Source organism: Panicum virgatum, chromosome 7K (assembly GCF_016808335.1).
Source record: "Panicum virgatum strain AP13 chromosome 7K, P.virgatum_v5, whole genome shotgun sequence".
Taxonomy (NCBI): Eukaryota; Viridiplantae; Streptophyta; class Magnoliopsida; order Poales; family Poaceae; genus Panicum; species Panicum virgatum.
This window is the reverse complement of record NC_053142.1, coordinates 909,487-925,169: the sequence shown is the minus strand read 5'-3', so window position 1 is coordinate 925,169 and position 15,683 is coordinate 909,487. Positions and strand designations below refer to the sequence as shown.

Here is a 15,683-nt window from a genome sequence, read left to right as displayed (position 1 = left end):
TCCTGCAGGATGGGTACCGGATGTGTATCCAGGACCCAGTGCAGCAAGTCTAACGCCCGGGCATGTAGGATCTCAACAACCCGTGTGTACGCGCCGCGCCCACGCGTCCGCAACAGCTGCGCTCTCGCCGCGCCTCCCGCCCCGGCCCCACCGCCGACTCGCCATGGAGCAGAAAAGGAAGGAGCAGAAAGGAAAAAGTGGGAGGGGGCGCCATGCTCGAGATCTGGGGGAGACCATGTGCAGTGGGAAAGGATGGCAGCCGGGAGGTGGGGCTGGATGGCGGGCGCGGGGCACCTCGCCTGGATCCAGATCCAGAATGAGAAAGAGAAAAAAAAGGATAGAGGAGGAAGGGAGCAGGTGGGGGAGGGGGATCACGTGGTGGGCCATGTCGACTGTAACTTTCCTTGCGTGCGGTCATCCGGAAACTCAGCATTCCGTAGGCGCACTCGCCCGTTCTCGCCTGAACGGCCTTGGCCAAAGGCCTGTGTTGTAATACTATATATGTACACTCATATGATCAATACAAGCATCCAGTTGAGCAATTCTATTCTACATGGTATCAGACTCCGCTGATCCTACCCTCTCTCCGGCACATGCAGCTTCCGCTCCCATGGCTCCCTCTTCTCACGCGGCCTCTGATTCTTCTTTCGACGACGGCTTCTCCGTCGCTCCATCCACCTCCTCCCAGATCCAAGGGATCTCCATCTGCCACCATGTTCCCATCATTCTTGAGATGGACGACGGCAACTTCGGTCAGTGGCGTCATTTCTTCGAGTCCGCCCTCGGCAAGCTCGGGCTGGAGGACCACATCAACACCACTACGCCGAACGACGTCCGCGATCGCGAGTGGCGCCGGATTGATTCCTGCGTCGTCAACTGGATCCTCACAACGGTCTCCAAGGGCGTCTACGACGTCGTGCGCCGTGACAACCATGACGCTTTCTCCCTCTGGCACGCCGTCGAGGCCCTCTTCCATGACAATGAGTTGTAGCGTGCCGGCTTCCTCGAAACCGAGCTACGCTCTCTCCAACAAGGCAACATGTCGATGAACGACTACTGTACCAAGTTGAAGCGCATCGCTGACCAGCTGCGTGACATCAGCTACGCCGTCTCCGAGCCGAGCCAGGTGCTGAATCTTCTCCGCGGCCTCAACCCCCGGTACCGCTACGTCAAGCCGGTGATCACCTCCAAGTTCCCGCCGCACACCTTCCAAAGCACCCGCTCCTTCCTCATCCTTGAGGAGCTCAGCTTCCAGCACAACTCCAACGCCGAGGCTGGGCAGGCCTTCACCGCGTCCCACAGCGACCACTCCGGCGGCTCCTCCAGCTCGGTCTCCTCCGGTGCCAAGGACAGGTCCTCCGCCCCGCCCGCCCAGCGCTCCAACAACCGATCCGGCCACGGCAACGGTGGCGGGAACCCTCGCTCCAACAACCGCTCGGATCGTCGTCGCGACCGGAACAACGGCGGCGGCAACTCGCCCTCCAACGCCAGCGGCAACACCCCCAACACCCAGTCCGCGCCGTGGGCCGCGGGCTACAATCCGTGGCAAGGCATGGTGCAGACCTGGCCCATGCCTTTCCGTGCCCCGGGTGCCGGCGTTCTGGGGGCTCGCCCACCGTTCCAGCCGCAGCAGGCGATGGTGGCCGCCTCCCACCCCTCCAATGTCTTCGACACCAGTGCCTTCTACGCGGCGCTGCCATCCTCCGGCGTCCCGCACCAACCTCCCACCGCCTCCGACTAGTACCTCGACACCGGCGCGACGTCGCATATGTCTTCCTCTCCTGGTAACCTCCTTCTCTCCAACCTTCAACCATCTTCTTCAGTCATCACAGTAGGTAATGGTGCTCAAATGCCTGTCACACATCAAGCACAAACACTCATTCCTACTGCCACCAATCCTCTTCATCTAAATGACGTTCTTGTTTCACCCTCTCTCATTAAGAACTTGATTTCTGTTCGTCGTTTAACTCGTGATAATAATGTTTTAATCGAGTTTGACCCTTCTGGTTTTTCCATCAAGGCTCTTCCTACCATGGCGGAGATGCTCTGATGTGAAAGCAACGGCGATCTTTACCCTCTCCGTCTTCCACATCCTGAAGCTCTTCATGCGTCCTCGGCAACGTCCCTGTGGCATCAGCGACTGGGACACCCCGGCCACCCAGTCACTTCTCAAGTTCTGCACACTTTTGGTTTTAGCTGTAATAAATCTGAAAAGCATTCATGTTCTTCATGTCGAAAACATCCTCGCCTGCCATTTGCTCCTTCAGTTTCTCAAACATTTTTCCCTTTCCAATTAGATCATTCCGATGTGTGGACATCACCTGTGTACAGTTATTCAGGATACAAGTATTACGTTATTTTTCTTGATGATTATAAACACTACATCTGGACAATCCCGCTTCGCAATAAATCTGATGTGCTGTAATCCATCACGTTATATTGCTACTGGCAGTGTCAGCAAAACTTGGTGCTCGATCTGCTGCAATCATCCCACCAGGGGCGGAGCCTAGTGGAGGCTAAACTGGGCTCCGGCCCTCCCTTGCCCCATGAAATTTTCTCAAGATTTGCTTCTACATGCTTGCTTGCCAAGCCGCAGCTGCATGGTTGTATGCATACATACGACATAAGCTCCCCCCTGCTCCATTTATCTACAAGCAGCAGCACTTGTTCAAACCTTTCTAGATGAACAACTCTATAGGTATCAAGGCTGAAGTCTGATCGAACTGCCCCCCCCCCCCCCCCCCCCCTCCCCTTGGTTTTGGCTCACCGCTCCGCCACTGCATCCCACTATGTGTGTGTAAGATAAGGACAGGTCATGAGTAATGTGAATTTTGCTGTTCTTGTGCTGGGATCAAGCTAAGCACAAGACATAATGTTGAAAAGGCCAAATGTGGCCTGCAAATTTGTTGTAAAAAATAGGTCTAGACGTCTAGCTAGTATAATATGTTGACCCAGGAGAGGAAGGATAATAACTAATAAACTAAGAAGGCAAATCGTAATGCTAAAACAGTAAAACACTCGGTACCTCCTCTTCGTGTTCTAGCGATAGCAATAGTGCAGGACCCGGATCAGGTGCAGTTTGAACTACTACTGCAAGTTGGTGGCCAGGACGGACTCGAGCTTGACGCTGACGCCCACCGGAGTCGGCTGCTCCGCGAGGAGGCGGAGGGCTCCCTGGAGGCCGGCGATGGTCCTCTCGTTCTCCGCCGCCACCGCGATTTCCGCCGCCGCCGTGCTCTCTCTCTCGCTCTTTCTCTCTCTGAAGTGGAACCCTCCCGCTCTCTTTCGCCCAGATATTTTGTGTGTGATGTGACCTTTCGTTTTGGGTTTGGTCTTATCTTATAGTAGCTACACAAAATTCTCTTTCGTGGAACGCACGAAAGGTATCTAATGCTGGAAGGGGATTGGTGGAGAGGGGCGAGGCGCGGATCAGTGAGTTGGCGCGAGCTTCAGGCGTTGGATTTGGGCCGCCGCGGGAGGATTGACGGAGTAGAGTGGAGCATTGAATTTTCTATGGGTAGTGATCGACGAGTGGAGAGGTGCGCGTGGGGCCGCGGGGCGTCCGCGCGTTCTCGAAGCTTCTACCGGGTTCTGTTCGGACCCGATGGGGGTACCTACTCCTATGGGATCTTCGTGCGTTGCACGAAAGATGCGAAAGCCCTGTGATGCGTGGTGCAAGAGCTGGTGGAATGCGTCGACGTTGCTCAGCACGGCCCCGCGGCGCAGCGTCCAGGGCGTCCAAGCTGGCCCGCGAGGAACGCCGTAACGGCTCTCGAGCGGGCCACGCCGTTCCAAATTCTAAATTTTTTCACACTCTCTCCATCACATCAATTTATAGAAGCATGCATGGAGCATTAAATATAGGTAAAAAAATTAACTAATTGCACAGTTTGTCTGTAATTTAAGAGACGAAGCTTTTGAGCTTAATTAGTCCATAATTGGACACTAATTACCAAATATAAACGAAAGTGCTACAGTAACTGAAGTTGTAAATATTTGCAATCTAAACAAGGCCTGGATGCATGAAGATACAGTCAGTTTTCCTGTAGTTTCAATCCTGCAAAAACTATGTAATGTTGTAGTTGAATTCTACTCCCTCCGTTTCAAATTGTAATTTCCTTTACCTTTTTTTGTGCATACATTTTGCTATGTGTCTAGACATAATGTCTAGACACATAGCAAAATGCATATACCAAAAAAGTCAAAGTAAACTACAATTTGGACCCAATGAATTCTACAGCTAAATTGCAGTATCGTTACTACCATCCCAGCGAGTTTGATTTTCCTCTCTGTAGTTTTTTCTGCTATTCAGGGAATAAGTCGCTCGTTTGACTTACAATCTGTGCTACACTTATGCCCAAGAACACTTGTTCAACCTCATAGGGGGGTCCGGAGTGTCTTCTCGGCTTGGATGGCAGATAGGTTCTAACAACTAAACCTATCTACCAGGGAGCCAGGGCGCCGGGGTGCTGCATACAATGTTTCAACAAAAAACAAAAGTTCTACTGCTGTGATGGTCCAGCTCAGGAATCTGCAGGCTCCCGCTTGAAATAAGCAGCTACAAAGTCGACGACCTCCCGCACGCTTTCCTGAGCGGAGGCTTCCGTCTCCGCCACTGGACCATCGACGACGGGGGCTAGCGAGATGGCGGGGTCATGGCTCCGGAGGCATGTCAAAATATACTCCGCCACCATCCGGCACAGCTCACGGCCCTCGGCTTCAAGGTGGCCAGTGAGGATCGGCTCCAGGCGCCGGAATCTCTCTGAAGCAGAGTTCAGCACCGGGAGGGCGTCAGCAATTGAAGCTGGCCGCTCCGCCGCTTGGATTGGACTCATTCCAAGTGGCACCAGAGCTGAGCTTGCTTCGCCCATCCAGTCGATGATTCGCTGGGCCCCCATGCACTGGTCCTCCTGCAGCTTCCGGGCTGCCTCCTAGACCACCTCCTGTACCTGGGCATCCAGTGCCGCCTGAGCCACCTCCAGCTGGAGGGGCTTCTCCTGGAGCGAGGCCTCCTTCCGCGCCGCTGACTCCTTCAGGGTCTTAAGACACTCGCGCTGGCACGCAAGGGCCTACTCCATGCTGATGGTGAGGGATTCCCGCCGTGCAAGGGACTTCCTCTCCTCGTCGAGCTCCATCTCGGCAACAGCCTGCTGGCTGGCGGTCTCCTGCAGCTCCTGGCTCCATTGATGCAGGGACTCGGAGAGTTTGTCGAGCTCCTGCTTGCAGACCTCGAGTCCCTGGCTGCGAGACTCGAGCTCGGATCCCTGAGCCGCAAGGCTGGCCTCCTTCTTGGCAATAGCCTGCTCCCGCAGCTCCAGGGCTTTCTCCCGTCCCGCCACCACGAGCTCCCGGTCGAACACCTTCCGGAGCCCTTTCCTGTAGGACTCAAGGTCGGCCTCAAGCTCGGACCGGGCGGAGGCAGCACGGGAGGCCTCGACCTTCGTGCGCTCCTCCAGACGGATGTGCCAGTCGCCGAGGCGCTGACGCTCGCTCTCTAGAGCTGTCCACTCCCATCGGAATGCTGCCTCAGTGGTAGAGGTCGCCTCTTCTATCGTCTGCGGACCCGGACCAGCACCCGGGGGAGGGGAACCGCATCCTCCTCTGGGGGACCTTGTAAGAGCCGCCTACCAGAGACCACCTCTAGCTCTTCAGGTTGGGAGCTGGGGTGGAGACATCTGGCACAGACGTTGGTCCCTCGGGTACTGAGGTGCTCGCCGTCGCCAAGCCCAGTGTCGGTGCGTCTGCCACCGTAACCGGGGCCTCGGGGGCCACCGCGTTGGACGTTGCTGCGCCTGGCACTAGCGCATCTGCCGCCGCCGCGTTGGGCACCATCGGGTTAGCGGAGGTCGCCGCACCCGAGCTCCCCACATCCGCCGTCGCTTCCGCCGTTGCCGCCGAGGCACCGGTCGCCTGGACCCAGGCTGATGAGCCAGCGGCGGCGGAAGAGCTGCCTGGGCGAGAGGCCCTGCCAAACGAAGAGAAGAAGCTCTTCAGCAAAAAGCGAAGCACCAGGAATAAGGGGAGTGAACAGAAGAACACTTACCCCGAAGCGCCGGGTCTCCAGCGTCCACGGAGGCTGGGCGACCACTGCTGCCGTGGCAGCGGCGGAGGCGCACCTCGTGGCTGCTGCTGCCCTTGTGGTGGTGATGGTGGTGGAGGTTGTTGTTGCTGCTGCTGCTGCTGTCGGGGAGAGGCACCTCCCGGCGGTGGTGATGGCGGCGCAGCTACACCAGGGGTCCCGCGTGAGCCGAGGGCCCGGGAGCTACCCTGGCCCACGTCCTCAGCGGCCCTCTGACGCTTTGCGGCGGGCTCCATAACTGGGGTCCCGTCGCTACGGTGCAACCTGCGCCGGCTCACCTCCTCCGGCGATGCGCCGGAGCTGCTTCGGGCCTGGCTGGGACCGCTCGCGGCGGAGCTACCAGCCACGGCCTGCTTGCCCTTGGCAGAAGGGCCAGACCCTGCGGTGCTCGACACGGCCTGTTCCTCGGACGCACCGGGGATCCGGATCCCACGGTCCGGGTCGCCCCCAGTTTGGCGCGCTGCTAGCCCACCGTCGTCGAGGGTTGGCAGAGTGGCCTGCACCGCAGCCCTTAGGCTTGAGTCCTCGCAGAGGGGAACGACGCCCTGAGGGAGGATCAGTTGCTCCGAGACGAAGATCTCCCCTGTCACCGCCCGCACCACGACCTCCAGGCCTTCCTGGGTCAGATCGCTGCAGTCTTGGAGTCCGGTGAAGCTCCAGGCAGGACGCGGCCGCTGCTTCAGAGGGGCGATCCGGCGCTTCAAGAAGTCCCCGAGCACGTGCAGCGAGGTGAGGCCGCTCTCCGCTAGCGTCCTGATCTTGCTCAGCACGGGGTCAAACTCCGACGGCAGGGAAGGCTTGGCCCTCCAGGACTGGCGGTCGGAGGCGGGTCCCTCGGTCGGCATGATGAGGTGCTCGTTGGCTTCGGTGGTGGCGATCACCCACTCCTTGTGCCAATCCTCCCACTTCCCGCCAGTAAGCCCGGGGATGTAGGGCATCTGCAGATCGCTCCTTGTCTGGAAGTAGTACGCCCCCACTTCATCCTTGCTCTTCTCGGACTTCACCAGGACGAAGAAGTGGCCGAAGAGAATGACGCAGGGCCGCACCCCCACGAACATCTCGCATAGGTGGACGAAGATCGACGTCAGAAGGATGGAGTGGGGCGTGAGATGCTGGAGCTGGAGGCCGAAATCCTCCTCCAGCAGCAGCAGGAAATACGAAGATATCGGCAGCCCCACCCCGGTGGAAATGTGCGAAATAAACAGCACAAATTCCCCGCCGCGCAGATCGCCGAGGGGAACCGAGCCTGCTCGAATTCCCCAGGCAGTCTCCTGTGGACTCCACCCAAGCAGGCGGCGCACCACGTTCAGTTCCGCCTCGGTTTGGAAACGACGGGGACGAACGAGGGACGCCATCTTGCTATGGAGGCGAGGAACAATCTGCGCAGAAGAGCAAGGGGCGAGGAGGCTCGAAGGCAAAGGGGCGCAAAGGTTTGGAAGGAAGAAGGCGAATGCGGAAAAATAACCGCGGTATGTGGTTCGGCCCTTTATGAAGCTTGATCCAAAAGGTGCGCCCCGGAACCGTCGCTGGATGCAAAGCGACGCTCACGCCTAGTGTTAGCCGCCCGGTCCATGACAAGGGGGCCCAGGCCCACCTGTCAGGAGAGGCGGGTAACAAACGAAGGTGTGAAAAGGCGGGATTCGAACCGTCGCGTGCACACGGAGCGAGGCGGAAGCCGAACCGACGTGCCTGTACGAGCGCTGACAGGGTCAGACCTTTTGGGAACCGCGCTGGCGGAAAAGAATTCCTTTTACCCCAGCGGCAGTAGTACCGAGCGTTATACGCGTGACTAGGCACACCACTGTGCGTGGGGGCCTTGAGTCAGTGAGCCGTTGCGACGTGATGGGCCAGTAAGGAACCCAGTGGATGGACAAAGCCGGACAAGACTCCTGCAGCGCGCACAGTCTAACACTAGAGGCATCAAGTTATGCAGAGCTAGGTCACAATAGTGGCCCCAACTGCGGGTTCGTCGCCTCACCCGAGGTGGGCCCGGGGGCCACTGTCAGTACCCTGTAGCAGGGATACCCACTCCTACTGTAGTAAAACAGGGCTCGCATAGTCATCCATAACTACGCCCTAAGGGGCGGAGCAGCCGGGCCCCAGGGGTACGGCTCTTACCTCACCAGGCCAACAGGGGCGGAGCAGCCGGGCCCCAGGGGTACGGCTCTTACCTCACCAGGCCAACGGCCCCGGACCCATTCCCCGCTCTGGGAACGGGTCCGGTGACGTCACGTGTCCCTGAGAAAGGGAAGCTCCGTGCCAACAGCCGAGGGGTCGGACCCCCCATATGGGTCCGGGACCTCCCCGCGTCCGTCCGGACCTGCCACGCGCGTAGAACCAATATACCACCGAGGCGGGGTCCGGGGGCACCACTTGTCCCGCAGCTGGAAGACTCGCCCACCCACCGCATTCAATGCGGATAGTTGAGGTGTGCTCTGCCGCCGCGGTGCGCGGGGCAGCTTTTGTCAGGCCTCACTGTAGACCGCATATTACCTGAGACTTTGCATATGAACTTATTTTACTATTCAGCAAACCTAACAACTTAAGGGGGGGAAACCGCAATGTGGATTCTGAATTAGCATGAGGCCGGTATGTTACCGTTCACAGATTCGCAGTCCACGTGCTTGCTGATGATCCAAACATACAAAAAGCTCATCCACAACTTGCTGTACTATTCCAGTTTTCTATTCATTGCAATGCAAGATGCTTGGCCCCAAATTACAAAAATGTTTAAGGGCAAAGCTGAAGTGACATGATTAGTAATTATGCCATAAATTCAAGGACATTTACTATAAGTCTTTCCTGCCCCAGTCTAGACACATGCAAATTTGAACTAAATATCATCAGCAAGCACGTTTCACAAAGATCAATCATCAGTTTCGGATCTAGCCGGCAATAAACACAATTTCATAAAGAAAAAGCACGGTAGATGTAGATGCAATCATACAAAAGAACAGAATAACAGCAACCTCATATAGATATCGATCATTAACTGCAGATGCCATTACAAATTGTTCATCAGGAGATCATCAGTGATCATCGCCACCCTGGAAACTAAACTTTGCAAGACAGAAAACGCAAAAACATGACTGCCTCACATCAGGCACGAAACAACACCACCATCGGAAGATCCTCTCATTCGCAGCTTCTACTACTCCAGTAAAACTAGTACTAGTACTACTCATCCACAGAACTCGATCAGGCGGATTCATCTACTCGACTACACCATGGCGCTTCCAAAGATTCTTACTCATTCACAACGGGAACAGGCCGCCGCCACTGGCCTACAGATCCGCGCCGCCGTCCCCGCCGCCGCCTGCCTCGTCGACGGGGAGGACCACCGGAAGCGCCCTCAGGCCCTCCATGGCGTGACGTACTGCGGCGACGCTCTCCCCGCCGATGGCGACTCCACCCTTCAGGTCTTCGTTCGCCTGGACCAGCATGTTGGAGACGATGGAGGCCGCCTGGTGGTAGGCGCCCTGGTCGCCATCGATCTCACGCGCATGGCGGCTGATGTCGCGGCCGAAGCGTCGGAGGAGGCGGCCGGCGACGAGGTCCACCGGATCCACCTCGAGCATCGGTAGGATTGCGTTGTCGACGATGTCGAGGCCGATGGAGATCTTGGCGAGCGCGTTGACCTTTGCCATGGACGGGACCTCCCAGCCATGCATGCCCTCGCCCTTTCGGAGCACCTGGAGAAGGTTGGGGGCCTGGCGAAGGTCGGCGGAGGTGATGTGGACCACGGCCTTCTTGGTGGTGGGGATCTCGTCGTAGATCAGCAGGCACTCCTGGAGGCTCGCAACGTTCCTCTGGCTGGGTGTCGCGTCGCTGATGTCGCCGCCGCCGCTGCCGCTGCCAAGCTCATCGTCGGCGAGGACCACCACCTTGGGCTTCAGCGTGTCCAACTGTCCATCGCCTGGCGGATCTCTGCCACCCTCTCCTCGTCGATCGGCAGCTCCTTGTTGACGAGGTCCATATTGGCGTCGACGAGGACCTTGCGCACCTTCCAGGCGTCGAGCTTGTAGGGGCCGTTCTTCCCATCCACCTTCCTCGCAAAGTGGTAGATGTCATTGGCGCATCGCTGGAGTAGGCGGGCGGCGCGGTGGTTGTCGGGGGCGGCCGCGAGCATGGGGAGGACGGCGACGTCGACCGTATCGAGGCAGATGGATGCCTGGGACACCTGCTCGAGCCTCCGGATGGAGGCCACCTTCCAGCTGAAGGCGGCCTCTCCCTTGCGAAGCACGTGGTGGAGCGCAGGGGCGTCGGTGGCCAGGACGGACTCGAGCTTGACGCTGACGCCCACCGGAGTCGGCTGCTCCGCGAGGAGGCGGAGGGCTCCCTGGAGGCCGGCGATGGTCCTCTCGTTCTCCGCCGCCACCGCCATTTCCGCTGCCGCCGCGCTCTCTTTCGCCCAGATATTTTGTGTGTGATGTGACCTTTCTTTTTGGATTTGGTCTTATCCTGTAGTAGCTACCCAATATACTATTCACGATTTTAGTAGCAATTTATACATAATTTGACCTGTAATTTGTGTATAATTCGGGTACCTCGAGTTCGGTAATTCGGGTCCGGGTTCGGGTAATTCGGGTACGGGTAATGGGTATCGGGTATTTTGCCCAGGGTTAATGTCAGGGACAATGATTTGCATGTCTTAGTCATAAGAAACACTTAAAGATCGAAGTTGGTGTATTTTGCGCAAGGAATAATGTTCAAAGGTTCTAACATGGCATGTAGGGCGTGTTTGGCTTGCAACCACAACGTCACGCCTCAAGTTCAGCTACCACACACGTGGAGGTTGTCGCTTAGTTCTCATCTAAGCAGAGGAGGAGACAGGCGCCGGCCCGCCCGCCACGCCGCAACCACACCGGGGAGGAACTCGTCGAGGAGGTGGTCGGGGCCGCCAAGCGCGCCATCGCCAGGCCCGCCCGCTACCCCTTCCTCCTCCGCGCGCGAGCCGCCTCTCCACATGGGCGCGCGGGCGCACGGGCGCAGGCCGCGAGCGCGTGAGCGCGGTGGACGGCACGGACGCCGTTGCCGCGCTACCCGTTCCTCCTCTGCGCGCTGGCCTCTTCTTCTTCTTCGCGCCTCGCCGCGCGCGCGGATGCCATTGCCACTCTGCCTCGAAGCTCCACCGCCGCGAGTGCTGCAGCCGTGGCACCACCGGCCTAGGCTCGCCGAAACGCCGCCGCACCACCGCTGCTCCGTGAATCGAGCCACGTCGCCGCCTCTGCTCTGGGCGCGGGGCTCCGCCGGCCGTTGGAGCTGCCATCGCAGGCGTCGTTGCTCCGCCTTCGTGCGGTCGCGCGCGAGCTCGGCCTCCACTCGGTCGGGCCTCCTCCGCGGCCGGGGCCGGGCCTCCTCCGCCGCCGTAGAGGGAGGCAGGGGAAAAAGGTGAGCCAGCGAATGGATAAGGTGGAGAAGGGGAAAAAAAGAAAAAAAAATCTTGACATGTAGGTCCCATAGTGGATAGAAGATGATATAAAAGATGGATGAGTGCGGAAGAATTAGATATAGAGGAGGGAATCTTGCTACTATATCTATTAGAATAGAGGAACATGACTGCGGGCATCTAAGTACCGACCGTCACAAACTTTATTTTGCTTGTCGTTTGCTCCTGATGTTTGTCGTGTAGCACGTAGTAATTGTAGCGAGGTCGTGGCGAGTGTGGCGGGGTTTCTTGCCGCTATCGCCACACCGTGGCGTGGCCAACCGTGGCCAAGAACCAAGCAGGCTCGGAATAACTTGATAAAAGCACAGAACCATGATCGGGCGACAAATGCGATGGGACACATAGTTCCAAGTATAACAGGTTAATCCAGACTCCAGAGGAGAAAGATACACGACAAATCCTAATGCTACACCACTCTACTTAATTTAATACTCCCTTCGTTCTACATTATAAGCCATTTTCAAGAATTTTGGAGAATTCAATATCTTAATTAAGTTTGGCCAAAACTATACAGATAAGATTTGTGACACATATTATGAAAATATAATTGATGTAGAATCAAATGATAATAAGAGCATTTTAGAGGTCGAGGTAGAAACATATTTAGAGCGAGCAAAGGCAGGTCTTTCGGTGAAGCACAAGTCGGGCTATGGACTTGCGTGGCTTGCCGTGCCTTGCGCCAGCGCGCGCGTGATTGACCGAGCATCCATCATCCGATATCACTTGTGTGGACGTGTGGCCATGTGGGTAGATGGACCCAGCCAGCAGTGCCGGCCCTAAGGGGAGGCCAGGAGGCGTTTTTTTTATATTTTTCAAAATCGTTTTTTACAGAAATATATTTTCGGTTTCATAATTTACAGATTTATAGCCCTACCGCCTGGCTGCGGGGCGGCCGCCCCCCTGCCGCCCTCCTGCTGGGCGGTAGTGACTTTAATGTAAATAAAATTTATTTTTAATCGTATTTTAGCCCCTGAGGGAGGCTGCCGCCCGGCAGCCAGGCGGTAGGTACCCGCCGCCCGGTGGCGGGGCGGTAGGCCTACCCGCCGCCCGGCAGGGGGCGGCAGGCCCTTCCCGCAGGTTAAACCTTGACCGGCAGTGCGGCAGTGCGGCATTAGATGTGGTTTTAAATATTTTTGATAGAAATAAAAACCGTTAGTAAAGTAAATGAATATGAAAAGTATAACTTAGCAATTCATACACATACGCAACTGAGAACGAAATAGGTGATGTTTGAGAACGAAATAAGTATAACATGACGACATAACAAAAATACAGAAACAACTAGAAGCACCTCCTAACCACCCCGGCCTTGTCGACCTCTTTTACGCTGTGCGTGGACGTGGTCTGTAGGGTGGTGTGTCGGTCTGGAGGCCCTACGTCTCTACCTGGACGTCCGGTGGCCACAGGTGTATGGACGTGGTTTTTATTTCTATCCAAAATATTTAAAACCACATCTAATGTCGCACTGACAGTCAAGGTTTAACCTGCGGGAGGGGCCTGCCGCCCCCTGCCGGGCGGCTGCCTGGCCTACCGCCCCGCCACCGGGCGGCGGGTACCGGCTGCCGGGCGGCAGCCTCCCCCAGGGGTCAAAATGCGATTAAAAATAAATTTTATTTTTATCAAGGTCCCTACCGCTCGGCAGGAGGGCGGCAGGGGGCCGGCCGCCCCGCAGCCGGACAGTAGGGGTATAAATCTGTAAATTATGAAATCGAAAATATATTTATATAAAAAACAATTTTGAAAAATACAAAAATAAAAAAACGCCGGCCAGGAGGGGCGACGGCCGAGGGCCCAGGCGGCAAGGGGGCCCAAGACTATGTATATAAACCCTCATACCATATAGTCATTATGCTTAATGAAGACAGCCCATTAGGAAGCGAATGAGGACCAGGGATGGCAGCGGCTAGATCAAGGAGGCAACCAAACGTTGTCTCTTTCTTTCCCAGGATCAGGAGGCAAGGAGTCACGCTCGTGCCCCAATACCTTATGCCCTAACGCAAGATCGTGACCGGAGATCATGAGACGGAGCTCAAGATGGCCGACGACGAGGTGGTTGCGGTGACGTTCACGGCTAGATTGCACACAACGACGACGACTAGGCCAGACGCACGACGAGTGTACATTGTTCCATGATAATTATCATCAAACCTGTTAAATCTAAAATATATATCACTGAATTATTTTTTTGTTTTGTATAAAAAAGTAGCTCCAACATATATTATAAGATTTTATGTATAGTTTAGAGGGGCCGTCGAGATGAGGTTGCCCGAGGGCGTGAAAACTTAGGGCCGGCACTGCCCGCCAGTAGCAGCAGTAAAGAAAACTTACACGGAGTGCATGGCCATTTATCTTCCTTATTAATTGCAACCCGTCAGTAACGACGTTTGGAGGAGGTCTTGTAGCCCATGTGTTGTCCATCATCGAGGGCTGCTCGCCGCAACGTACGTGGGCGTTCCTCGTAGAGGGCCAGCTTGTAGTACTAGTACTCCGTACTACCTGCCCTGCAACAGTGGGGCAGGCTCCGTCGCCTTGCGGCCTTGGGGCCGTGTGGCCCCGCTCCGCGAGCTCGGGCACCTGCGGAGGAGGCTTGGACCCTGTCCTGTTCCCGGTGCATGATCTGGCCACCACCGTACGCGACCTGGATGAAGGACAACAAAACAAGGCTGCAGGCTGCGGCACACGGTGCGGTGGCTTGTGCGGAAGGCTGGTCCGGTCGGTGGCGAGAACATCAATCAACGTACCTCTGGGCTGGGCTTGCCGTTCGTCGTTCTACGATCTGGACTTGAACACCGGCAAGGCAAGCCGGTCCTCTTCATGCCCACCACCTGCTGGTGGATGGAGATGCTAGCTGCTACTCCCTGCCGCTGGTGGCAGAAGCAACAAAGCTCGATTCACGTATCCGTTGTTCGTACTACTAGTGCTACACTAGCATCTGTGTGACACAAAATCAGTTAATGTTGCTAGTGTTTTGCATCTCTGCGTGACACTGAGTTTTTTTTGGGGCTAATTGTGCAACTGCCCCTGTTCTAGAGTCCAATTGCTCATTTGCCCTTTTTTTAAAAAATTTTACACGTTTGCCCCTATTTTTTGAAACCGAAAGCTCCAGTTGCCCCTGTTCTGTGAAGCGTACTTAACGGTATTAAGTACTGGCTGAAAAGACATAAATGCCCTCTCTCACTATCAAGTGGACCCTATGTGTCATGCCCACTAAACTCTCACCCTTTCTCACTGCTAAGTGGACCCCGCTCGTCAGTCCCTTCCTCTACCTTTGTCGCAGCAGTCTGTCGCTGAGCCGATCCAACCATGGAGTAAGCGCAGGTCATTCCCCTTCTGCCCACGCCGGCTGCCGCACATCGTTTCTCTTCTCTTAGATAGACAAGATAAACAAAGACAGATCCTCAAAACTGCTTGGACTCCTTTGATTGAAGGACAGATTAATCAGAAGCGCTATTAAGAATCCAATCTCGTTACAATAAATGTTTGGATTCTTTATCTCAACGCTATCCATCCAGCCTATAAATTGAAGAGCAAACCCACGTGATCATGCATCTAATCCAACACACAAACCAGGCAAAGCGCCATAGCATCGCCCTCCAACTCGACATGGCTTCGTCCAAGCTCATCGCGCTGTTGTTCGCCTTCGCCATGGCAGCGGCGGCGCTGCATCCCTCGGAAGCGGCGAGGCTCCAAGTCGTCCAGCAAGCATCCAAGCCCGTGGCCGCAAGCCAAGAAGCAGCAGAAAAGGTGGCCGACCAAGCAGCAGCAGGCGCCGGCGGCGTGGCACGCCCATCGACGACACCTCCGTTGCCTGGCATCCCCGCTGGCCTACCTCCAAATCTACTGGCCGCCATCCCGGAGCTGCTTTTCCCGGGGCTTGGCGCCGCCCGCCGCGATTCCACTCACGCCGCCTGGCGCGCCCGGCCCGCCGCGCTGCCGCAGCCGCGCCACCCGGACCGGGCCGCCCGACTCCCGGACTGCCTTGCCCGCACCGGCCACGCGCCCGACGCGCCGCCGTCGCGCGCCTCGACGCCGCCCGGACCGCCCTGCCCGACGCGGAGCCGCGCCGCCCGGACCTCCACGCCCGACGCGCGGAGCCGCGCCGCCGTAACGGGTGCGCCGCACGGAATCGACCGAGAACGTCTGAGTCGGGTCTGG

General features: G+C 56.8%; 1 protein-coding gene and 1 long non-coding RNA gene across 2 annotated transcripts; one reads left to right on the top strand and one right to left on the bottom strand.

Moving 5' to 3' along the window:
• Positions 1–1,039: 1,039 nt before the first annotated feature.
• Positions 1,040–1,741, top strand: LOC120642978 (protein jim lovell-like). Its single transcript, XM_039919526.1, has one exon. It carries the CDS (start codon positions 1,040–1,042, stop codon positions 1,739–1,741), a length of 702 nt encoding a protein of 233 aa, XP_039775460.1.
• Positions 1,742–1,901: 160 nt separating this feature from the next.
• On the bottom strand, positions 1,902–3,206 carry LOC120639488. Its single transcript, XR_005661443.1, has 2 exons — positions 3,026–3,206; positions 1,902–2,321 (listed from the first exon to the last, which is right to left on the bottom strand). It is a non-coding gene; the product is annotated as an uncharacterized LOC120639488 (long non-coding RNA).
• Positions 3,207–15,683: the final 12,477 nt, after the last annotated feature.